We start from the raw sequence: 24932 nt of genomic DNA, 5'->3' as shown, positions 1-24932 counted from the left end.
AATTTCTTGATTACATCGGAAGCATTGATCAGATAAATTTGGGTTTAATTTATTTATTTTTTGTGGTGTAATATATAATTGATGTAAAAAATTATATTGCACTAGTCTTAGCCGGACATCTGTTGTATTTGTCATACTGTCTTGACCAATTTGTTTCTTCAATTTTAATATTCAAATCAGTTTCCCATTTTTGTCTTGACTTATGAATTCCCTGTTTAATTGCCTGCTTTTGAATCAAACTATACATACAAGAAATAATTTTTTTAATTCTTCCTTTTTGAATTAAAATTTCTACTTCATTAGGTTTCGGCAATAACATTGTTTGACCCAACTTAAATAAGCCCTTAATTGGAAATAACAAAAAAAAGTGCTGTTTGATATTTTATATTTATTCTTTAATTGATCAAATGACATTAATATACCTCCTTCAAAACAATCTCCTATATATCCAATCCCTTTTTGAAACCAGTCGTATAAAAGTTGGTTATCCATTGTAAAAGGAGTAAGTTTATTTTGAATTAAAGGTCTCTTTGCTAATAAAGATTTCTCTACCTCATCATCAACATTTATCTTATTCCATAAATCAATCAGATGTTTTAATATAGGAGATTCTTTCTTTTCCCGTATCCATTTAGATTCCCACTTACATATAAAATCTTCTGGTATATTTTCTCCGATTTTATCCAGTTCTATTCTAATCCATGCCGGTTTATCTTCATCAAAAAAAGGTGCAATAAATCTAAGTTGATTTGCATTATAATAATTTTTAAAGTTTGGAAGTTGTAACCCTCCGAGGTCAAATTTCCATGTCAATTTTTCCAGCAATATTCTTGACATCTTACCTTTCCAAAGGAACTTCCTCACATATTTATTTAACTCTTGAAAAAACTTCTGCGGTAATTGTATTGGTAGTGTTTGGAATAAATATTGTAATCTAGGGAATATATTCATTTTTACAGCATTTACTCTGCCTACTAATGTTATTGGTAACATCATTCATTTATCAAGATCTTCTTGAATTTTTTTCAATAATGGTAAATAATTTAATTTATATAAATTCTTTTTATCATTATCAACTCTTATACCTAAATATTTTATACCATTTATCGGCCATCTAAATTGAGTTATTAATTTACATTGACTATAATCTCCTTTAGTAAGGGGTAGAATTTCACTTTTATCCCAATTTATTTTGTAGCCTGATATTTTCCCATATTCTTCCAATCTAGAAGATAATTTACGCAGCAAATACAATGGGTTTGTTAAATAGAGCAAAACATTGTCAGCAAATAAATTAATCTTATATTCCTCCTGGTTAACTCTGAAACCCATAATTTCTGGGTCTGTTCTAATTAATTCAGCTAATGGTTCTATCGCCAACACAAATAAAGCAGGTGATAATGGACAACCTTGTCCAGTTGATCTTGTTAACTGAAATGATGTTGAAATTTGACCATTTGTCATTACTTTAGCTTTGGGATTAGTATTTAAGGTTTTAATCCATTTTATAAAAGATTTTCCTAACCCATACTTTTCCAATACCTTAAATAAAAAATCCCATTCCAATCTATCAAATGCTTTTTCTGCATCTAAAGCAACTGCCACACTCATTTCCTCCCTCTTTTGTGCCAGATGAATTATGCTAAGAAACCAAGTTACATTATCTGCTGATTGTCTATTTTTGATAAATCCTGTTTGATCCATATGTATTAATTTTGGTAAGTATTTAGATAATCTATTAGATAAAATTTCTGCTATTATTTTATAGTTGGTGTTCCAACAAAGAAATGGGTCTATATGATGTTGGCTTTAAAAGATCTCTATCTTTTTTTGGTAATACTATTAAAATAGCTGTTGAAAAAGATTCTGGAAGTTTATGCGTTCTTTCTGCTTGGTGTATTAACTCCATAAAAGGAGGAATTAGTAAATCTTTAAACTTTTTGTAAAATTCGGGTGGAAAACCATCTTCTCCTGGAGATTTATTACTCTGAAGTGATCCTAGAGCTTCTTCGACCTCTTTTAATGTAAAAGGCATATCTAATCCCTTCTGTTCTTCCGAATTCAATTTTGAAAGAGTTATTTGTGATAAAAAACCTTTCTATCTCAACATTACCAGTTTGTGATTCTGATTGATACAGTTCAAAATAAAAATTCTTTAAAATTTCATTAATTTCTAAAGGTTTATAAGTTATTTTATTTACACTTGTTCTAATTGCATTTATCATTTTGAACTGTTTTTAACTGCCAAGCAAGAATCTTGTGTGATCTTTCACCTAGTTTGTAATATCTCTGTTTAGTTCTCATAATTGCTTTTTCTGTTCAGTATGTCTGAAGTGTATTATATTGTAACTTCTTGTTAACAAGTTGTCTTCTTTTTTCTTCTGTCATATATCTTTGAGATTCTTTTTCTAATTTTGTAATCTCTTTCTCCAATTGATCTGTTTCTACCATATATTCCTTCTTAATTTTAGAAGTATAACTTATCTGACCTCTCAAATATGCCTTCATTGCTTCCCATACTATAAATTTATCATCAACTGAATGTAAATTTGTATCTAAAAAAAACTGAATCTGCTTTTTCATGAAATCACAAAAATCTTGACATTTTAATAATATTGAATTAAATCTCCATCTGTAAATCGATTCCTCTTTATCCATCATTATCATTGTCATTATCAAGGGGGAATGATCTGACAATATTCTTGCTTTATATTCCATATTTTTCACTCTATCTTGAATATTCGTTGATAACAGAAAAAAATCTATCCTTGAATAAGTTTTATGTCTATTTGAATAAAATGAATAATCTCTTTCTTTTGGATTAATTCTTCTCCATATATTAGTCAAATTTAAATATTTCATTAATGATAAAGTTAATTTTGCTACTTTTCATTTTGTAACAACCTTTGTTGATCTTTCTAAAACTGGGTCTAGACAAAAATTAAAATCTCTACCTATTAATACTTTGTCATATGCGTCAGCCAAATTCAAAAAGGCCTCTTGTATAAATTTTACATCATTTTCATTTGGTGCATAAATATTCATAAGAGTCCATAGTTCTGAAAAAATTTGACAATGTATAATTACATATCTCCCCGCAGAATCAGTTAATACATTTTGTATCTTAATTGGTAAAGTTTTATTAACCAAAATTGCAACTCCCCTCGCCTTTTGAGCTAAATGAAGCTGTGGTAATATTTCTGACCCAATCTCTCTTTAATTTCTGATGTTCTTTCTTTTTCAATCTTTTTATTGATTTTCACATATACACAAAAAAAATAACATAATAATAAGTAAATTATAAATACAATAGACTTGAAATCACATTGATAATAAGATAATAATATCCTACTAAACATCAGCAAAAGAAAGTACCTTAATCAAGTCCACATGATTATATGAAAAAAAAACAAATAACCATTAAAAAAGAAAAAAAAAATATTAAAAAATATGTGAGAAAAAATATATGTTAAAAAAAAACACTAAACTAAACTAACATAGGCAATAACAACAGTTTACAAGTATAAGATAGTGTCAAAGAACTCCGGAACTCCATACCTGAACATGAATAAGCAGAAAGGTCCGGAAAAGGCCAAATTAATTCATATGAAAATGTCGAATAAACGGTCTCCAAGTTTCTTCAAATTTAATTGATGAGTCAAAAATAGTGCTTCTAATTTTTTCCAAACTCAGATAAGAAATAGTTTGAGAAAGCCACTGAAATGTAGTAGGAGGATTTACTTCTTTCCAATTTTGTAGTATAGACCTTCTGGCCATTAATGTTACAAAAGCAATCATTCGTCTGATTGAGGGGGAAAACTGATTGCCATCTTCATTTGGTATGCCAAAAATTGCAGTAATAAAATGAGGTTGTAAATCTATATTCCAAATTGAGGAAATAGTAGTAAATATATCCTTCCAATAATTATGTAAAGTGGGACATGACCAAAACATATGGGTCAATGAGGCCACTGCTAAATGACATCTGTCACATAGAGGGTTAATATGAGAATAGAATCGAGCAAGTTTATCTTTAGACATATGAGCTCTATGTACAATTTTAAATTGTATTAAAGCATGTTTAGCACATATAGAAGAAGAATTAACCATTTGCAAAATTTTTTCCCATTTATCTGTTGATATGTTATATTGAAGTTCTTTTTCCCATTCTTGTTTAATTCTAACTGATATTTCTGGTTGTATCTTCATAATCATATTATAAATAAAAGCTACTAATCCCTTCTGACAAGGATTTAAGATAAAGATCAAATCTGTAGTATCCATCAAAGTTGAATTAGGAAAAGATGGTAAAACTTTATGTAAAAAATTTCTAATTTGTAAATATCTGAAAAAATTAGATTTAGGTAATTCAAATTTATTAGAAAGTTGATCAAATGACAAATTTCTGATGTTCTATCTCTGTTAAGTGTGTTTCTTGTAAAAAAGCTATATCTATTTTCATTTTCTTAATATATGTTAAAATTCTTTTTCTTTTCAGCGGTCCATTAAGCCCATTAACATTAAAACTTAAAAATTCAGTAAATTAGTCATTATTTTTAACAGGGTTACTCCAATCTATAATAATACCTAATCTTTCAACTTTTGTAGTACCCTGGGGAATCTTTTTAAAATTCTTCATGTTGCTATGTGTCTCCCCCCCCCCCCCCCGATTGTCCAGGCAAAGAAAGAAAGATAAGAGAAAAATAGATTATAAAGAAAAAAATAACAAAATATCCCCCCTACTAATGTTGTGAATAAAAAAAAACACAACATTACCCCCCTCCGTTGTACGGGTCATGGCAATCGCCATGATTACACACGTGAATCCCATAGCAATTGATCCGAAGTTACCCCAGCTCCCCCGTAACATAAAAACATATATAAGAGAAGAAAAAAATATCACTACTCTCGATTAATATTTCTCAAATTTTTACCTTTCTCCCCTGTATCATATAATTAAGAATATATTTAAATATTCCTCTGTCCTTAAACATCCATCAGTTCCATTCACTGTCCCTATCTTCATCTTTAATCCGTTTCACTTTTAAATCTTTGACTGTAGTTAGCGAATATTTGTGAGTTCTTGTGCGAATTCTTCTGCATCCCGATAATCAGTAAAAAAATCATCTTTTTCCGTCATCCAAAAAATTATCAGGGTTGCCGGGTGGCGCAATATAAATTTATAACCCTTTTCCCATAAAACTTTTTTCGCTGGGTTAAATTCCTCCTTTCTCTTCAAAAGGTCATAACTTGTATCAGGATAGAAAAGAACTGTTTTCCCTTCTAATTAATCTTTAATAAATCTTTATATTGCTGACAAGGCTGGCATTCAGGTAATTATAGACCAGTGAGCCTTACATCTGTGGTGGGAAAGCTGTTGGAAAAGATTTTTAGAGATAGGATCTATGGGCATTTAGAGAATCATGGTCTGATCAGGGACAGTCAGCATGGCTTTGTGAAGGGCAGATTATACCTAACAAGCCTGATAGAGTTCTTTGAGAAGGTGACCAGGCATATAGATGAGGGTAGTGCAGTGGATGTGACCTACATGGATTTTAGTAAGGCATTTGACAAGGTTCCACATGGTAGGCTTATTCAGAAAGTCAGAAGGCATGGGATCCAGGGAAGTTTGGCCTGGTAGATTCAAAATTGGCTTGCCTGCAGAAGGCAGAGGGTCGTGGTGGAGGGAGTACATTCAGATTGGAGGGTTGTGACTAGTGGTGTCCCACAAGGATCTGTTCTGGGACCTCTACTTTTTGTGATTTTTATTAACGACCTGGATGTGGGGGTAGAAGGGTGGGTTGGCAAGTTTGCAGATGACACAAAGATTGGTGGTGTTTTAGATAGTGTCGAGGATTGTCAAAGATTGCAGAGAGACATTGATAGGATGCAGAAGTGGGCTGAGAAGTGGCAGATGGAGTTCAACCCCGTGAAGTGTGAGGTGGTACACTTTGGAAGGACAAACTCCAAGGCAGAGTACAAAGTAAATGGAAGGATACTTGGTAGTGTGGAGGAGCAGAGGGATCTGGGGGTATATGTCCACAGATCCCTGTAAGTTGCCTCACAGGTAGATAGGGTAATTAAGAAAGCTTATGGGGTGTTAGCTTTCATAAGTCGAGGGATAGAGTTTAAGAGCCACGGGGTAATGATGCAGCTCTATAAAACTCTGGTTAGGCCACACTTGGAGTACTGTGTCCAGTTCTGGTCCCCTCACTATAGGAAGGATGTGGAAGCATTGGAAAGGGTACAGAGGAGATTTACCAGGATGCTGCCTGGTTTAGAAAGTACACATCATGATCAGAGATTAAGGGAGCCAGGGCTTTACTCTCTGGAGAGGAGGAGGATGAGAGGAGACATGATAGAGGTGTACAAGATATTAAGAGGAATAGATAGAGTGGACAGTCAGTGCCTCTTCCCCAGGGCACTGCTGCTCAATACAAGATGACATGTCTTTAAGGTAAGGGGTGGGAAGTTCAAGGGGGATATTAGAAGAAGGTTTTTTACTCAGATAGTAGTTGGTGTGTGGAATGCACTGCCTGAGTCAGTGGTGGAGGCAGATACACTAGTGAAATTTAAGAGACTACTAGACAGGTATATGGAGGAATTTAAGGTGGGGGGATATATGGGAGGCAGGGTTTAAGGATCGGCACAACATTGTGGGCCAAAGGGCCTGTACTGTACTGTGCTGTACTATTCTACGTTCTATGTAATTCAGCAGGCCAGACAGCAATAATGGAGAAGAGTGAACAGTCCACATTTCAGGCCGAGACCCTTCATCAGGATTGAAGTAGTGTCTTGGCTCAAAACATCATCTGCTTACTCTTTTCCATAGATGCCTCTGACCTGCTGAGTTCTTCCAGCATTTTGTATGTGTTACTTGGATTTCTAGCAATTACAGATTTTCTCTTGTTTACCTTTCTTCACAATTTGCAGGTACTAAATCACTATTATCATTTTACTACCATTACTAGAACTAGGGGACATTGTCTCAAGATACAGGGGAGAAGATTTAGGACAGAGATGAGGAAAAACTTTTTCCCAGAGAATGGTGAATCTGTGGAATTCTCTGCCCAGGGAAGCAGTTGAGGCTTCCTCACTAAAAATATTAAAGATACAAGTAGATAGGTTTTTACATAGTAAGGGAATTAAGGGTAATGGGGAAAAGGCAAGTAGATGGCAGGGGAAAAGGAGCTGATTTTACGGACAGATCAGCCATGATCTTATTGAATGGCCGGATGGCCTACTCCTGCTCCTATTTATGTTCTTATATCACATTCAAAGAGTAATGTTTACATTTGATGTTGCACTGCTTGGTGTGGAAAAACTATAAATTATTTTACGATTTTGGGGCTTTGCTATTTTCGACATTTACCCACTAATTACTTCATTCTCAATTATGGGGGGTGGGGGGGTGGAAGAAAAGAGATTTCAACTCATTATAAAACTCCCATTACATAGACCGAGCTTCATACATGTTTCAGCCATAATGCATGTGATCACTGTGAATTGACTTACACAGAGCAGCCCGCAGCTGTTGATGGCATTTTAGTTTGAAACACACACGGATGAGAGAGGGAAGTGCCTGAGCTGGATGAGGGAGAGGGGGCACTGAAACAATTCTGCCAAAAGATACACTCGTTCCAATGTCATAAATCAACCCACTGTACATGGAGAGTTCAGGAGAGGCAGTAATGTAACCTCACTATAGGGAGGATGCAGATAGTCTCTGAGAGTGGGGGTGGGGGTGGGGGAAGATTCACCAGAATGTTGACTAGATTAGGGACTATGGTTATGTGGAAAGATTGACTAAGATGGGTTTGCTTTCCCCAAAGTGAACGAGACTGAGAAGTGACCTGATAGAGGTACTGTATATAAAATTGTAAGCTAAATAGTCACAGTTTTTCTCCCATGCTTGAGGAATCAAAAACAAGAGGGTCTAGTTACGGTGAGAAGAACAAGGGAATCTGAGGGATTTTTACACACAGGATAGTCTGATATTCAGTTGACAACCAAAGTGGTGGTGGAGTCAGAAACAATCACTAGACTTCAGAGATATTTAGACAGACACTTAAATAGGCAAAGTGTCATAGGATACCACGGGCACATGGGATTAGTGTAATCGTGCCAGAAAAGGTCATCATGGGCGGGGTGAGACAAAAAGATCGGATTCTGTGCTGTACGAACCCGATTCTACGCATTTGCCTCACATGATGTCAACAGTTTGGACAGGTGACCTGTAGTTGTTCTATTGCAAGGTGTTCATCCTAGTTGCTCTTGAAAAATTAAGTAACTCTGTGATACCAAGCTGAATTGGAAAACTGTACAACAGCTCCTTGTACTTCATTCATAAATCTGTTTATAATAAATAGAGAGACTAACAAATGAACTCAGAGAAAGCCAGCAGCACCTGCTGATGCTGGGGAAAATAAAAGATATTACAACATAGGGAAATTATTTCTGGGGGAAGCTCTCCACTCATGATGCTATCAATACAAATGCCATCTCATTTCTGAGAAACGCAAAGGTAGAATAATAGACAGGAAAATCAGAAAACATAGTTGAAGGAGGAAATAAGGAATTATTGTCTATACTTGTTTAAGTGTGGAAGATACAGTTTTGAAGTGTTTTGTGCAAAAACAATACAAAGATGGGGTAAGAACAGATTTTATGGTTCCTTTGAAATCTAATTTAGACAAGTATCTGCAGGGTTCAAGTCTACAGACAAAAAGCAGAAACACTCTCAAAAAGCCAAAGGCACAAATAGGTATACCTCTGCTTTATCATTTAATAGAGCTGTAAGAACCTCCTAGAATGTCGCTCAATAAGCAGATTTGCTCTCCACGGCAATACTGCATTGGAAAATGCTGCCTTTTGAAAATGTAACAAACACAATGACCATATTTTCCAATAAAAATCTAGAAGTACTATCTTGCTGTAGCTTTGCAATTGGCAACGATGTCAGGAAACATAGATGAGCTTGAACCCAAAGCAGAGCAGCAGAGACAATTTAGCAGTAAACAATATCTTACTAATAATCTGCAAAATAACCAGCCACAAGGGGCCACAAAATATGAGAGAAAAGATATTTAACACGACAAGGCAACAAAGTAACTGAAGGCTGGTACATATGAGGGAATAAGGGTTGTGGATGAGAGCTGGGTTTAAATAGGCTGCAGGTGATGATTTGGGAATGAGTGGCAGGTGACTCCTGTTAGCTGGGTGGAGACTGGGAGGTGCCTACCTAACAAATGCTTGAGAAACATTAAATTGAATAAATGTAAATATTTACATAAAGACCGTGATTTGCAAATATATTAGTTTCTAAGACAAACAAATTAATTTCCTCACCTACAGAGGGTACAAAACTATTTTGACACACTCTAATTACTAAAATATTATTCTCTACATTTTATGAAAATGTTAAAACTTGTTGAACCACAATAAGGAGGATGATAATTTTTGGCATTTAAGTTTACCTTGACAAGAAGTTCTACCACTTCAGTGTGAACTAGGCCAAGCACTGGCTCGCTGTTTACATGTGTGATGAGATCACCAGCCTTCAAACCTGCTGAATGAGCCGCACTCCCTTCTTCAACATTCTAGTGACCAAACATTAAATTAAATCAATAATTTGTGAGATCAGTATCCTGCGAATATCCGCACAATGTCAATTCGGGTGGACTCACCCAAACAATATGATGGACTGTATAAACATCGCTATCACCCATGTACACTCGAATTGCGCGTAGTGTGAAACCATACTTCTTTCCTGAGCTGTAGATAATTATGGGAGGCTTTGGGCTTCCAGAGCTTGTCGAGGAGTCCCGGCTGGGTGACGAATCTCTTGATGAGGGGTCAGATGAAAGAGAATGTGGGGAGATTGGACTAGCCAATGGAGAAACACCGTACACATCTGAAATAAAAGTAAACCTTTTTCAGCTATGGATGAATTGGTGGGAAAACACAGCTGGAAGAAGTTAAGACTTCACTCATATCATCTAGCATCATCAGGTGTTATAAAGCAGTTGGTGGTGGATTTTTAAACAGTAACAGATTATAGGCAGCTGGTCAGGAGATAAAAAGCTTACTAGCCACCCAGTAGGACCCACTAGATAGGATTGTTTCTGAGAGATGGATATCATTGGTCTATGGTTAGTCAGCTGTAAACTGAAATTGTGTGGCTATGAGGAGGGGTGGGGGAGGGAAGCAAGCAGTGAGTGCAGATGACTGAGTAAGTATATGCACTGTGGATTTCTTGGACTGCAATTTACATATCATTCTTCCCAATGCAGAACCTTGGGAAATGAGCTTCAGTCTGGAAACTTGGGTTAGAGATCAATATATTTTATGCTACTTTCTTCAGGAATATAATGTCCCGTCTTTCCAACTTGTATAGAGGTTTGTTACTTCTAAGAACCAATGTTCAAAGGGGTTTAATTTTTGAATTTTGGGAGAACGTTCTTAAGAGGACAGCACTAATACGGTGGCAATTTGACGTGAATCAGTCTGTCAAAGTGTCACTGAAGGAAGCTAATCTGCAAGGTCCAAGTGCATCTGGAGCAGTGACCATACATATTCATTGGTATCAGCATGAGAGCCTCTTCCAATTTTGTGATTATCCATTACATAGAGTTTGGAGAAGATTGTCTGTTGTTGGAAGTGTGAGTGAACACTACTGCTAGAAGTCTTACAAAAAAAAAATCATTAAGATTGGTTGTGGGTTTAGTTAAACTAGATTATGGATGCAGGTCTCTAATATTAGCTTTGGCAGAATAGTTGACCAGAAAAGATCTGACTCAGGAAAATGCATAAAAATGTGTGAGTTTCTGAGAGGACTGATAATGTCCCCAACCCTCCTTTCCCCAGCCACTTCAGCCTAAACCACAAAAAACAACTGCACATCCCAATAGTATATAGAGTCTAAGTAAATGAGGCCAATGTTTGGAACTAGTTATGCTTTTGTGTAACAATTCCCAGCAGCAGCAACTGAATTTTATTTTTTATTATTTCTAGCAAACAAAAAGCTTGATTAATAGTTATTTAAATAAACCCAGAAGCATATTAACTACACACAAAACTTACAAGTTGCTCATCAGTCATGCTGTGCATAGTTCTGCAAAATATGCAACAATTCCTTTTAAGAAATGACATACATCATCAGATCTTAAATCCTTACGGCCAGCTTGCTGTTGTATTAAGCTTGTTCCTGGGTCTCTAATGAAAGCTACAGTCTGGAGAGCTCAAAGCTCAAAGGGAAAAAAAATGACTAATTGTAGCCTCCAGTCCACAGAAGTATGCAATGAAGATATATAATGTATCATACAGAATTATTTCTTTGAATTATGGATTCTAAGCACAGGGAACCAAGCATTGCTTCTGGGTAATCAATGTGCTTAGCATGCACATGTTGTAGGTTACCTGTGCTATGCACAGTCTCCCAAACCACCCCACCCCCCGAGCCAAAGCAAAAGGAAACCAGCTAGCAGTATCTGTAAACCCAGAAAATACATTGTCCCTGAAAGATCCACAGGCAATGGTTGAGTATCTTTATGGTACATTAAATATGCAAGTAGGTTTTTTTTTGTTTTATCTGGCTGTGCCTTCAATAAACTGATGCACAAGAGAGTAAGCCTACATATTCGTGGAAAATGTTATCTTGAAATATATACGGTGTGCCCGTAAGCACAAAAAATATATTGCATTCTTAAGTGTTTCCATTGGGAGATGGTCTGACAGCAAAAACCCTGCTGGGCACATATCGTCATGCTAAGCATAAATATTCTCTTTAAATCCCTTTGTGTTTGGCAATGTTATGATTCTTTTGAAATGGCTTCCCACAGAGGATAGGTTTGGTTACAGTTATTACCACACGACCTCAGCAGATCAGCACTCCGTGCTAAGACTGCTGATCAGTCAATTTAATTTTACTTTTTCCCTCCTTTATTCACACATTCTCTAATGAAGGTAGCTACATTTTATTACTTATTGTCATTTATTTCAGAAGTATATTGGTCACTGTAAATGCTCCAAGCCTAACATAAATCCTAAAGCATGGAGTGGGCAGTATAGACTCTGACATAAAATCTGACCCTACTCTATTCTCTACATAGTTGATTCCCCTCATGACATAATAAAAGGTATAATGGAAAGATTCCTTTTTATTTGCAGTAATGCTTTTGTCTGGGACATTTTTGCTTTATCAGCAGCACATAGTTTCCCCAAAGTTATTCAGACAGCACATTAAAAAAAACTGATTAGAAAATCCTACACTCATTGCAAGAAAGATTATTTTGATTCTCTGTGAAACCTTAAACAATGCTTTCAAGACCATAAGATATACGGACAGAATTAGGCCACTTGGCCTACCGAGTTTGCTCCGCCATTTCATCATGGCTGATCCATTTTCCCTCTCAGCCCCAATCTTCTGCTTTCGATCTGTATCCCTTTGTGCCCTGTCTAATTGAAACTCTTAACAATCCCTGTCTTAAATATACTGACTGACCTGGCCTCCACAGCCACCCGTGGCAATACATTCCACAGATTCACCACTCTCTGAAATTCCTCATCTCCATTGTAAGAGGACACCCCTCTATTGAGGCTGTGTCCTCTGGTCTTAGGCTTCCCCATCATAGGAAACATCCTCTCCACATCCACTCTATTGAGGCCTTTCAACATTCGATAGGTTTCAATGAGGACACCACTCATTCTTCTGAATTCCAGTAAGTACAGTCCCAGAGCCATCATAGGCTCTTCATATGATGCTTTTTAATCCCGGAAACATTTTTGTGAACCTCCTTTGAACTCTCTCCCGTTTCAGCACATCCTTTCTAAGGGGTCCAAAATGCTCACAATACTTCAAATGAGGCCTCACCAGTGCTTTATAAAGTTTCAACATTACATTCTTGTTTCTATATTCTAGTCCTCTTGAAATTAATGCTAACAATGTATTTACCACAGACTCGACCTGCAAATGAATTTTTAGGGAAATCCTAAACTGCCTTTGCACCTTAGATTTTTGAATCTTCCCTCCATTTAGAAAATAGTGCTCCTTTTTATTTCTAAAAATTCTCTTAAATTTAAGTGTAGTTCTCTTAAATTTGATCCCATTTAAGGATAGTTCTTAATTTTATTCATTTGAGATACAGCGCAGAACAGGCTCTGCTGACCCAACAAGCCACTGCATCCAGCAGTCCACCTATTTTACCCTAGCCCGGGGGTCGGCAACCCGCGGCTCCGGAGCCACATGTGGCTCTTTTACATCTGTGCTGCGGCTCCCTGTTGCTTTGGGAAATAAATGGTTGTGGCGACCCTTTTCCTGGCACATCGGAACCGACTCACAATTAGATAGCCTACGGGGGTTTGCGAGCACAGAGCTTTGGAGCCTCTGCGCCATGGGGGGCAGGTTGAGGGAGGCTTAAAAATGAGGCTGAAGATTTCGAATAAAGTTTTTTCCTTCGACTGCAGTTACCGACTCCGTGTCGTAATTTTAGCGCTGCGTGTAGCACACCGCTACATGGTCAGTATTTAATTAAAATGTATTTTATGTTAGTTTGTTAGTTTTTGAAATGTAAATCTAAATTTGAAGATTATGGTGATCTTGTACAATCTAAATAAGACGTTGTGGCGACCCATTTCCTGACACATCCGAACCGGCTCACAATTAGCCAGCGTTCAGGCTAAGGGAGATAGCCTACGGGGGTTTGTGAGTACGTGTCTTTTGCAGCATCCGCGCCCATGGGGGGGCGGGTTGAGGGAGGCTTAAAAGCAAGGCTGTTTAGTTCGAATAAAGCTATCTTTGACTGCAGTTTACTGACTGCGTGTAGCACACCGCTACAACGTGTTTCTATCGCTGGCTGTCCAGAGGGGAGGTGCTGAAACGCTTTGTCGCGTGTCTGGAAGAAGTGAAAACTTTCCTGGGCAGCAAAGGGCTCACCTTTCCTGAACTGGAACAGCCAGAGTGGCTGGAAAAGCTACACTTCATGGTAGACATGACAGTGCACCTGAACACGCTGAACACAGCTCTTCAAAGGGGTAAGGACGTACAGCCCTGCACATGTTGGAGGATGTTTTGGCATTCGAGCGCAAGTTGACAGTGCTTGCCAGAGATTTACAGAAAGGCACATTGTCTCACTTCCCCAATTTGAGAGAGTTCAAGCAAGGTCACGACATGATAAATTCGGAGTATTTACATTCTGCAATCATCGCAATGCAAACATCGTTTGGGAAACGCTTCTGTGAGTTCAGAGAGGAAAAAAACACATTATCCTTCCCGGTCACTCCCCTAAGCATCAATCCATCCCTACTGAATACGACTGCATTGTCAGGTGTGAGTCAACCTGAACAAGTATGATAAATATTTTAATTGCCTATTATTTTACGTATATTCATATGTTTTCATTGTTCAGTGAAATAGTCCTTTTATTTTTCAGGTTGACAGCTGGCTTTTACTTAAAAGTAACCTTCAACCCAACGTCTTTTTTTCGGAGTTCAAAATGTTTTTGTTGCATGCAGAAATGTAATTTCGTTTTCTCTGCAGGAGTTCATCAATTTCATAAATGCAACACATTATAGTTTGTTTATACATAGCATAAAGGCAAAACAAAACGTTGTATGCAGTGTTATTTCATTTTAAATGTCAAACGGGTTTTGCGGCTCCCAGTGTTTTCTTTTCTGTGGGAAATGGGTCCAAGTGGCTCTTTCAGTGGTAAAGGTTGCTGACCCCTGCCCTAGCCTAATCCCAGGACAATTTACAATGACCAATTAACCCCCAAACAGGTACATCTTTGGAATGTAGGAGGAAATTGGAGTACCCAAAGGAAACTCGCATGCTAAGGGAGAGGACATACAAACTTCTTACAGACGGCCTAAGAATTAAACTCCTAACTCCGACACCCCGACGTGTAATAGTGTTGCACTAACTGCTACACTACCCTGGCCAAGTTTAAGACAGCGTTTGCTGAAATAACTCAATTGTGAAGGAATCTTCAGAAAACCTCAGGCAGCCATCTCTATTTAGACTGCAGTCCATTGTAAAGCATGCAGTATGTTTTGGGACTACCTGCAGGGATCATGAGAGACAGTGCGGTGGCAGATGCTGATTTCATCACTTTGCCTGTTCTTTCTTTCTCTGAACTTTCTAGGCGCTGGCGAGCCAGCTGTGGAAGGTTGTCACTTGCAGACTTTGAAGACGTATCTGTGCTTTCCACACTGTCACTTTTGGAGTTAATTTGATCCAGATGTTCTGAAAAACTGCCAACTGTTCACAGATAGATGCATTCAATCAGTTTCTCCCATTTCATTTTGCATTAAGCATACACTCTTATAAATATGGAAATGAAAATATCACACTAATCCAACAGCATAAGCAGGAAGTCTGAAAAAATTACACAGCAATATGCAATTTCAAAATGAATTGAAAAACAGCTTATATTTCCACCATTTTAATCACTCCATTTCCCCCATCTGGAATTAAAATAACCATCTCAGAAAACACTAGAGAATCTGCAGCCACAAATATTGAATGTGCACAGGACAAGAGAAGACAGCTGAACTAACATTTATGAGAAACACAATGCTACTTTAGTTACACTGTCCCATATATTGAAATGACTCTGACTGAAAACTGAAGCAATGAATATTTTGATTTCCCAGCCTATTGAACTCACATATTACATAAGTTGGTATGTTCCTGATCAAACAGTAATGGAATTCCATCTATTTAGGTAACTTCACACTGTAAGGTTTAATCTCAAATCATAATTGCAAGAGTGTTGTACAGGTTATGGGATTCACTGCCACACTCTTTCCACTTATTAATATTTGTAAAGAATCTGGAGCATGATTGACAAGTGAAGGCAGTAAGATCTCTATTGACGACATTAATAATTGAAGCCCAGCAGTAGATAGGATTCTGTATTTCTATAAATGTGCAGAACAATCTCTTGAACATTCAAACTATGATAAGAGTTGGCATTCTAAACAAAATATTAGATCTCTTTGGGCAACTTGAGGGCGGTGTCTATGTGGTGCCTGGTGGTTAGGCTCTGATATGGGAAAGGAGAAGCAGTTAGTGAACCAGCTGAATTCTCAGTGTTAGTGAGAAATGAAGTACATACAAATGTTAACTAACCTAGAAACCTTGCAGAACAAGACACCCTAGCTACCTCATTGCTGCATACAATCTATTTGATATTGTACTGTACGCAGCTAGACTTGTAAGCTGATGACCTGTCAATGTGTAAAATACAGAAGGTGGTTCATTTTAGAAATGGAAGGGATTTAGGACCCAGATACAAAGTTCCACCAGGCCCTTTGTGGTCAACCAGACAGCTCTTAAAAGAACTACCAAAGCCAACCGAAGAACTTTGCAAAGTGTTATGTGAAAGACAGATTTTATGGCAGCACAAAACATTCATTGAACCACCACAAAAACACAAAGGTGGGGTGTCAACCTCCTCAGGTTAGGCTCTCCTTCCTTGACTCTATCTGCAAGGCTCTGGGTTGAAGACAGGCAGGAATTGATCAGATATCCTTCAGGAGATTACTTCTTTTTGGTGTACCTTCCTTCATCTGGCATAGTCTGAATGTAACAGCTACTGTCTTCGAGTGAAAGGTAAACTCCACACAGTTTAATGATATGAAGATCCCAAATCATGGTAGTGGTGTTCAGTAACTACCCTGGACAATGGCTGAACGGAAGGAAAAGCTGAGGGTCTCGGCCTGAAATGTCAACTGCTTATTCCCCTCCACAGATCAGCCTGGCCTGCTGAGTTCCTGCAGCTTTGTGCGTGTGTGTGTATTGCTCTGGGTTTCCAGCATCTACAGAACCTCTTTGTGGTTAGGGTGTGGAATATGTCGTACAATTCCCTCTTTACCTTCGTGCTAGCCCTCAATTTTCTGAGGTTATGGAAATGATTTACAATTAAATCAAAAGGTATTAAACGCATAAGTAGATTTTCTCCAGGTGCTCTGACTTGCTCCCCATTCCAAATATGTGTGAGTTGCTAAGCTAACTGGTAACTAACTTCCGGAACAGGTGATTGGGAGAGTCTCAGGGCAGAGGATGGGAATGTGAGGGCGACAAAATGGTTTGGGTTTAATGGGCCAAAGGGCCCAGTTCCTTGATAATCACTCTCAATGACCTTATCATGACCCCAGTCTGCTCTACATGTGGTTCATATCCCACTAAACGCACCTGACAGAGTTGAACTACTGATGGTGCTTGGAGTAGTTGCATCAATCTCGTCCTGTGATGCTCCTATGGAAAACATGATCTTGTCCTGGTCCCTGTTGCAGTCTTCATGAGACAGAGACTCGTCATCTTCGGCAGAGATAGCAAAGCTCGGCAGCATCCCAGAACGATGGTAGCAGTTGTTGTTCTCGCTGCTTGATGAATGAGAGAGAGACAGATGTTGCCTGTACACAACATAAACAAAATTCATTTTACTAAACAGTTTTCTTCGATACCAGAAATAGTGGACTTGATAATACCATGCAAATTCTGCTAGGAAGAAATTTCTCTCAGTTTAATTAAGCACCATAGAAAGTTACTATTTGCCTCATCATTTCTGTGCTGGCCAATCAAACAACCTTGCTCAGCCGAGAACCAGCACGTTCCCGTATCCTGCAGGTCACGGATTGTCAAGTATGCATCAAAGTATGTTTAAAATGTGATACCTGTGCTGAATGTTAACATTTGTAATTTATGCACCTTGAATCCTGCTTCTGGAACCAAAGTGGAGTTCAAACCGTATGTATTACACTCCGAGCATATGACTTACAGAAAAAGGAGAATTTCCACCATGCGCCCCCTGTACTCTACAATTACAAATGTGCACTTTGGTGCAGGCAGTCCACTTAACAGACTGAAATTTTACATTAGGGATTCCTTCAGCAGAAAACTTTCCAAATTTGACATTCCACTGGAGTCACTGTTAGGAAGGCAGGCATTCAGTTACCTCCTCAGAAATGCCGGTTTGATAAATGACCACTGCGCTTTCTTTCATTAACAGTACACCTGCTGTCAGTACCTCATCAAATACTGGTTTCCTGAATCTCCGATCTCCTTTCTTAGATGATTAATCCTACCCCCACAACTGCTAATCCCTTTACAGTGCCAGCGATTACCGACTGGAATGCCATTCCCGCCACTATTTGTAAAAATGTTTGCACATTTTCCCCTTGATCAGGTAGATCTCCTCCAGGTGCTCCGGTTTCCTCCCACATTCTAAATGATGCGTGGGTTCAAAAGTTGTGGGCATGCTACGTGGATGCTGGAAGCGTGGTGACACTTGTGGGCTGTCCCCAGCGCACCCTTGCTGACGTGACGCAAATCATGGATTTCACTGTGCTTTGATGCACAGTATATGTGACAAATAGAGCTAATTTTCAATTTCCTTAAACCTCTGAGCACTGTGGACTACTTCTCGTATTACTACAGATTTGTCTCTAATTGTCTCCTTTTTTCCTCTCTCTCTCTCTCTCTAATTTATATTCTGTGTGTAGTTTCTACCCACAGGCAAGTGTTTCCATGTAACTTTAATTCACTGCACTTGGGCTCATGTCAATAAACTCTCAGATAAATACAGAATAGACATATTCCCCCATCTGGAATGTGGGGGATGCTAGAATGCTAGTTCTTTGGACAAACTGTTTAATGAACTCTGTTTTTCTCCATACCCATCACAATCACAGTCTTTTTGTACTAATTCAGCTTTGGCAGTTCTTATAATACTTGCTTTCATCATCCTCTCTGGCAATTCTGATACAAAGAACCTGCTGTATAAAGAAATGTCCGTTCATTTCAACTTTATTTTTACCAATTACCATCAATCCCTGTTCTCCAGTTAATGAACCTGCTGCCACCTGAAGCAGTTCCTTCTTTCTGCATGGTAACTCTTACAGCTCATCTCAACTTTCTTGTCTTTCAGATGAGTAACTTCAGCTTCAGTAGTCTGATGCATTGCACTACAGGTATAGATATTGGCTACTTGCTATTGATAATCTATCTGTTTATAGTGACAATGCAAGAATGATTCCCTTACCAGCACAATGGCATGGTGCTCAGACAGCAAAGTTACAATTTCAAATTTATTTAAATCTTATATCCATCTCACAGCGTGAGGGAGTAAAAAATTTTTGTGTTATGACTCCATTGCAATTTACAGACATGTGAATTTAAAAGTTTGATGGCTTGTAGAAAGGAGCCGCCATGCAGACTGTTGGTCCTGGCTTTAATGCTGCGGTACCGTTTGCCAGACAAAAGCAGCTGAGACAGTTTGTGGTTGGGGTGACTGGAGTCCCTGATGATCTTCCAGGCCTTCTCTCTGCATCTGCTCCTGTAAATGTCCTCAATGGAGGGACATTCATATTCGCAGATGCGCTGGGCTGTCTGTACCACTCTGTGCAGTGCCCAGCCATCAAGGTTGGTGCAGTTCCCATACAAGGCAGTGATACTGCCAGTCAGGATGCTCTCAATGGGCATCTGTAGAAGATCTTGAGGAATTGGGGGCTGATGCTGAACTTCTTTAATCACCTGAGGTGGAAGAGACACTGCTGTACATATTTGTCACAACAACCGGTGTGTATACTCCAGGTGAGATCATCGGTGATGTATGTACTGAGGTGATGTGTTATTTGGAGTTGCATGTTAACTCTCCCTTCCCCTCTATAGGCAGGTCAGAATGCCCCAATGACTTGAGAAGTGTATCCTATATCCTGAAATGTGCCTCTGATGTAGGCAGAGGCATGATGGTACTAAATTACAACTCCTTTGTGTTTATCAACAAATCAGCTTAATTTCCACCTTTGACGTTTCTCCTTTGCCTTTTCAGGGTGGATGGGGTTCCCTCAAAGACCTGACCTGGAATTACCCTCAGACATCGGTTCCTTGTGGTGGTGGGACCTGCCCCCAAGGGCTCACGGTCAGCCGCTTTTCGATATCCCAAGGAGGTGGCCAAGAAGACGAGCGCACCTTTAGGGATCTGAGATTTCACGGCCCTGTGTACAGGCTGACTCATCACGAGAGGGAACAGAACATTGCACCGGCAGTCAGAGGCTGTGTACTCAGCAAATTCTTCCTTCCCCTCTCTCGTTGTGGGTCAGAGGTTATTGCCAATTCTCAGGTCACAGAGCTTGGGCAAAAAAAAGCAGCACAAAAGACTTTTAACATTATAAATCAGCGAGTTGCTTTGTTCTGTTTCCCCTCTCACTGTGAAAGGGGACTCCTCTTTTCCCTTTATTAGGGGGAGAGAGAGAGCCTGTGAAATATTGAATTGTCTGGTGAATGATTAATTTTTGTTGTCATGCCGATCATGGTTTTCATTGGGGACTTTGCTAATGCTTGTGGAATGTTGAACTGTTGAATGGGTGAAGGGTGCTGTGGACGGGGGTGGGGGAGGGTGAAGTGGACAGTGGTGAAGTGGATGGGGTGGGGGATGGTGAAGTGGACGGGGTGGGGAGGGTGAAGTAGGTGGGGGTGGGGGAGGGTGAAGTAGGTGGGGGTGGGGGAGGGTGAAGTAGGTGGGGGTGGGGGAGGGTTAAGTGGACGGGGGAGGAAAGGGTGAAGTGGGTCGGGGAGGGTGAAGTGGACGGGGTGGGGGAGGGTGAAGTAGGTGGGGGTGGGGATGGTGAAGTGGGCGGGGGTGGGGGAGGGTTAAGTGGATGGGGGTGGGGAGGGTGAAGTGGACGGGGTGGGGGAGGGTGAAGTAGGTGGGGGTGGGGATGGTGAAGTGGACGGGGGTGGGGGAAGGTGTTATGGATGGGGGTCGGTAGGGTTGTTGCTTTGCTGCTACTTGTGCATGGGAGGGGGAGTGGGGGGTTTTCAGGTTTTAACATTTTAACTGTCACATTCTTTGGGGTATTCACCTGTTTTCACAAATGTCTGCAAAGAAAAAGAATTTCAGGATGTATATTGTATACATTTACCTGATATTAAATGAAACTATTGAGTAACAGATGATGGCATTTACACCTCCTTTCTAAGACCATCAGTAAGACTTGTTTATCCCTTACCATGACCACTTCAGTTCATTTTTCTGACACTGCATTTAAAATACATTGATATTACACGTTATTTCAAGCCAACTCTTAATTATAAAACCCAGAATGTTAATCCACTGCGGTGCTCAAAACCATTCTTTCCAAAAGTCTCGTGTAAAAGGATGCTGATGCAATCTGTCCAGTAAAATTAACTTTATGTTATGAACAGGTGTGCAAGTCAAAATTATTTAATTCACATCCAAACAATAAGCCAATGGATCTGTTGAAACTATTTGCCATGAGTTTGATTTCTCTCTGAAGCATTGAACCAAGCCAGTAATTTAGCGATTCCAGTGTTCCTCACACAGTTGGCAGGTGGAGTGAGTTAACTAGTTAAGTGATAACTAATCCATTATGGAATAAACTGGATGGTTTGAAGCTCTACGACGTGCTGAACATGAGTGACGAACGAAGGAATATCTGCACAACATTGAGTACAGCTGTCAATTAATTCCAAATGTTCAAAGCAAATTCATGAACTACCTTTGATTAAGATATTTTTTCCACACACTCAGTTGCACCACAAGACTTAAAGTACATACCGTCATTCATTAAAGTACACAAAATGACCGGTATTAGTTTGAATTGAATGAACAACTCAGAAGACTACATTTTGCACAGCTGTACAATACTCACATTTCAGAGTCAGGAATCCAGGTCAGTGAGTCAACATGTAAAGTGTTGGCCTTCTTTAGCTTCCCACCTGTATTGTCCTTCTCCACTTGAATCTTCTCCATGAATCGTTTCTCATCAATGTGTGATATTCGATCCATGCTTTTATAAACCTTGGGAGACAACAAGTTGACTGGTATAATTCTTCATTGGTTTTACGAAATATAGCCAAGCAAAAATAAGGTAGAAAGTAAACATAATGACAGTTGATGAGATCAGAGGTTTTGGATGACTGTATCTGTCCAAGGTTTAACTGTAGCTCATTCTAAGTGGATGCCAGGCAAAACCTGGAGCTGCATAGTGGCAGTGTAAAGAAAGGCAGTGAGGAAGCAGAGTTGAGGGGGTAGGGGAGAGATCAGATAGAGGTACAAATATGGAATCCATGTGTACAGATAATATTTTCATCTGCATATGCAGGTCAAGGTAAGAATGATATATACAAGTAACTTTAAAAAAAGTAGTAACATGATTTGCGATTGCACTCACTTTGTTAAATCGGTGGGAACATGATGAAAACTGTCTTATTTCCAAATTAAAATCCTCTTCATTTGTCTCTTCCTCCTCCTCCTCCGTTTCCATATGATGGTATCTCTCTGACCGAGCTAAAAGTAGTCACAAAACAGCTTAATAAACAAAATTCTTATTATAACAAATTAGAATTTTGCTCTTCAAAAAAACTTATGGAAAGACCCATTTACAAATATAAACAATAAACCTAAGCTTTCATACTGCTTTACAAAATTAAATTCTATCACATAATTAGGTTTAAGAATGACACAGTCTGTTTCAATTTGCCCACACCCAGTGTTGAATTAAAAATCAGTTTATAAGCTCAAACACTAATCACTTGCTCCCTTTTACCAGGTTCTTCTGAGCAGATAGCTGGAATAATTCCTCAAGAGCAGGTTGTTTTTATTGTATGCAGATGCCGTTCTACAGTGGGGCTTGATCATCGCTGTGAATCAGAAACGTTAGACGGGAAGCCGCTGGGGCTTCTTTGCCAGATACACCTTCCATGAAGAGGAAACTAAAGCTCAAAAGCAATGAACATTTAAGACTCTTCCAGTCTTCCATCTTTCCAATTATGCTTCTACCCTCACTTTCCCATTGAAACTCTTTTTCCCTTCGACTTTACCCCCATACTAAGTAATTGGCAGTCCCTTTCTGATAACCGCTCTACTCCCACCACACTTCCAACCATCAGACAGCATCCGGGCATTGGAAATTCCTGGCCTCATATTCATGCTGAGGCAACTCGACCAGGGGGAAGGGGAGGGGAGACGGGGGTGAAGGGGAGATGGGGAAGAGGGGCAAGGGGAGACGGGGAAGGGGCAAGGGGAGACGGGGAGGAGGGGAAGGGGAGATGGGAGGGGCAAAGGGGAGACGGGAGGAGCGAAGGGGAGACAGGGAGGGGGAAGCGGAGACAAGGAGGAGGGGAAGTGGAGATGGGGGTGAGGGGGAGATGGGGGGTTGAAGGGGAGACGGGGGTTGAAGGGGAGACGGGGGTTGAAAGGGAGATGGGGGGAGGATAGGTGGGGTTGGTGAATGCATCAGGTACGTTCCATCCTAGATACAGCTACGTTAATACCAGGTTAAAACGTACTTTTTTCCATTTTTGTAAACAATCATAGGATTTCCAAAAGTATCACATTCTTCATTCTAGCAAGCTCTATGAATTAAAGATTGCAGAGACATCCTGCAATAAGATCATGAATGGTATTAAGTGACAAGCATGACAGCACTGCAAAGTTAAATTTGAAATTCTAATATTCGCACAGTTTCATACAGGAATCTTTGCAATAAGGAAATCAGGCAATGTCTTCTATCTGTAACAAGCAAGTAATTCTCTGTGAACTTCTCAGTTTCAACACATACTGTCAAAATAGCTTGTATCATCCTCGGACTCCAGTTGAGGGATGAATTCTGCCTTCTGCCTCAGCAGTCCATTCCAGTCCAAATCGTGGAAAAATCTGTGCTGCTTTACCTCATAGGCACCACCTGAGGGAGCAAGAGGGCACAGAAGAGACAGTGTAAGCAAGCAAAAAGTCATACATTTAAAAATATTTAGAACAGATAATGCTGAAGGAACAGGTCACTGATAAGCCGCACTTGTGTCTGAATTCAGCAGAAGCATACATCACAGAACCTTTTCCTGCAACCTCCACCACAAGTTCTTCCAGCATTTTGTGTGGGTTGCTCCACCAAATGTTGTTAACAATGGACTCCCATCCTTCATGTACAATACTAAAATGCTTTTCCGAGTAGTAACAGGGTGATGAGGAGTTACTAGAGTGAACAAAGGCTTGGCTTCCAAGGACTTTAAGGTGACAAGAAAGAAAAATTTGAAAGCTTTAAGTTTCAACAGTTGAGGATCAGAACGCCAATAGGTAAAACACTGGAAATCTGAGCTAACAGAGAGTGCTGAAATACTCAGCCGGTCAGACTGACATCAAAGTAAACCAGTTTAGTGCTTTAGATCAATGAATATTTTTCAGATCTGGTGGAAGGTCACTGATCTGGAACCTTCTCTGTTTCTCTTTCCACAGCTGCTGCCTGACCTGCTGAGTTTTCTCATCTAGTTCTGTTTTTTTGCAGTCACCAATAATGTGAGAGGAAGGACCGGAATCCCAGAATTGGACATCGGGCCGGAAGTGATTAACGTGACCTACAGCAAGGTCACGAACTGCAGAAAGTGAAGTGAATGTAAACAGGATTGAAGGGTGAGTGGGATCTGGTGATGCTGCCATAGGGCAACTTTTTCCAGTCCACCTGCGAAATTCTTCTCTCCAATGTCTCTTCTTTTTAAAGTGGCTCTCGAGGTTTGCTAGGCAGCCTAACATTTTTGATATTTTTAGCAGCTGCTATTAAAATAAGCAATGCTATAGATTAACATCAAAACAGCGAGCTGTTGGTCTCCTGTCTCGCGATACCACTCTCTCCCTGAGAGATAGAGAGCTAGAGAGAGATAGATAGAGAGCTAGAGAGAGCGAGAGAGAGAGAGAGAGAGAACTAGAGATAGATAGAGAACTAGAGAGAGAGAGAGAACTATAGATAGATAGAGCTAGAGAGAGCGAGAGCGAGAGAGAGAGAGAGAGAGAGAGAGAGAGAGAGAGAGAGAGCGCACGCGCGCCTGTGGCATGTCAAACTGTTGGGATGAACAGTGAGTGGATTTTGATGGACTCCAGATCATAGTCTCTTTGGGGCCTTTGCTATTACTTGCA

The 24932-nt window shown here is 39.4% G+C and overlaps 1 protein-coding gene across 19 annotated transcripts in view; it reads right to left on the bottom strand.

Moving 5' to 3' along the window:
* The window catches only part of LOC132396665 (microtubule-associated serine/threonine-protein kinase 4-like), a 398948-nt gene that overhangs the window by 8160 nt on the left and 365856 nt on the right, over nt 1-24932 (bottom strand). For 17 of the 19 annotated variants that reach the window (XM_059974425.1, XM_059974427.1, XM_059974426.1 and 14 more), the window contains 7 exons: nt 23587-23709; nt 22198-22313; nt 21676-21824; nt 17195-17415; nt 15059-15256; nt 9687-9913; nt 9477-9599 (listed from right to left, as the gene is read on the bottom strand). In XM_059974425.1, coding sequence (XP_059830408.1) covers nt 9477-9599; nt 9687-9913; nt 15059-15256; nt 17195-17415; nt 21676-21824; nt 22198-22313; nt 23587-23709 — 1157 coding nt within the window. The remainder of the gene's footprint in view (nt 1-9476; nt 9600-9686; nt 9914-15058; nt 15257-17194; nt 17416-21675; nt 21825-22197; nt 22314-23586; nt 23710-24932) is intronic. The other 2 variants (XM_059974432.1, XM_059974444.1) reach the window with 1 other exon arrangement.

The sequence above is a fragment of the Hypanus sabinus genome, chromosome 7, assembly GCF_030144855.1.
Source record: "Hypanus sabinus isolate sHypSab1 chromosome 7, sHypSab1.hap1, whole genome shotgun sequence".
Classification (NCBI taxonomy): Eukaryota; Metazoa; Chordata; class Chondrichthyes; order Myliobatiformes; family Dasyatidae; genus Hypanus; species Hypanus sabinus.
This window is presented reverse-complemented; position numbering and strand designations above follow the sequence as displayed.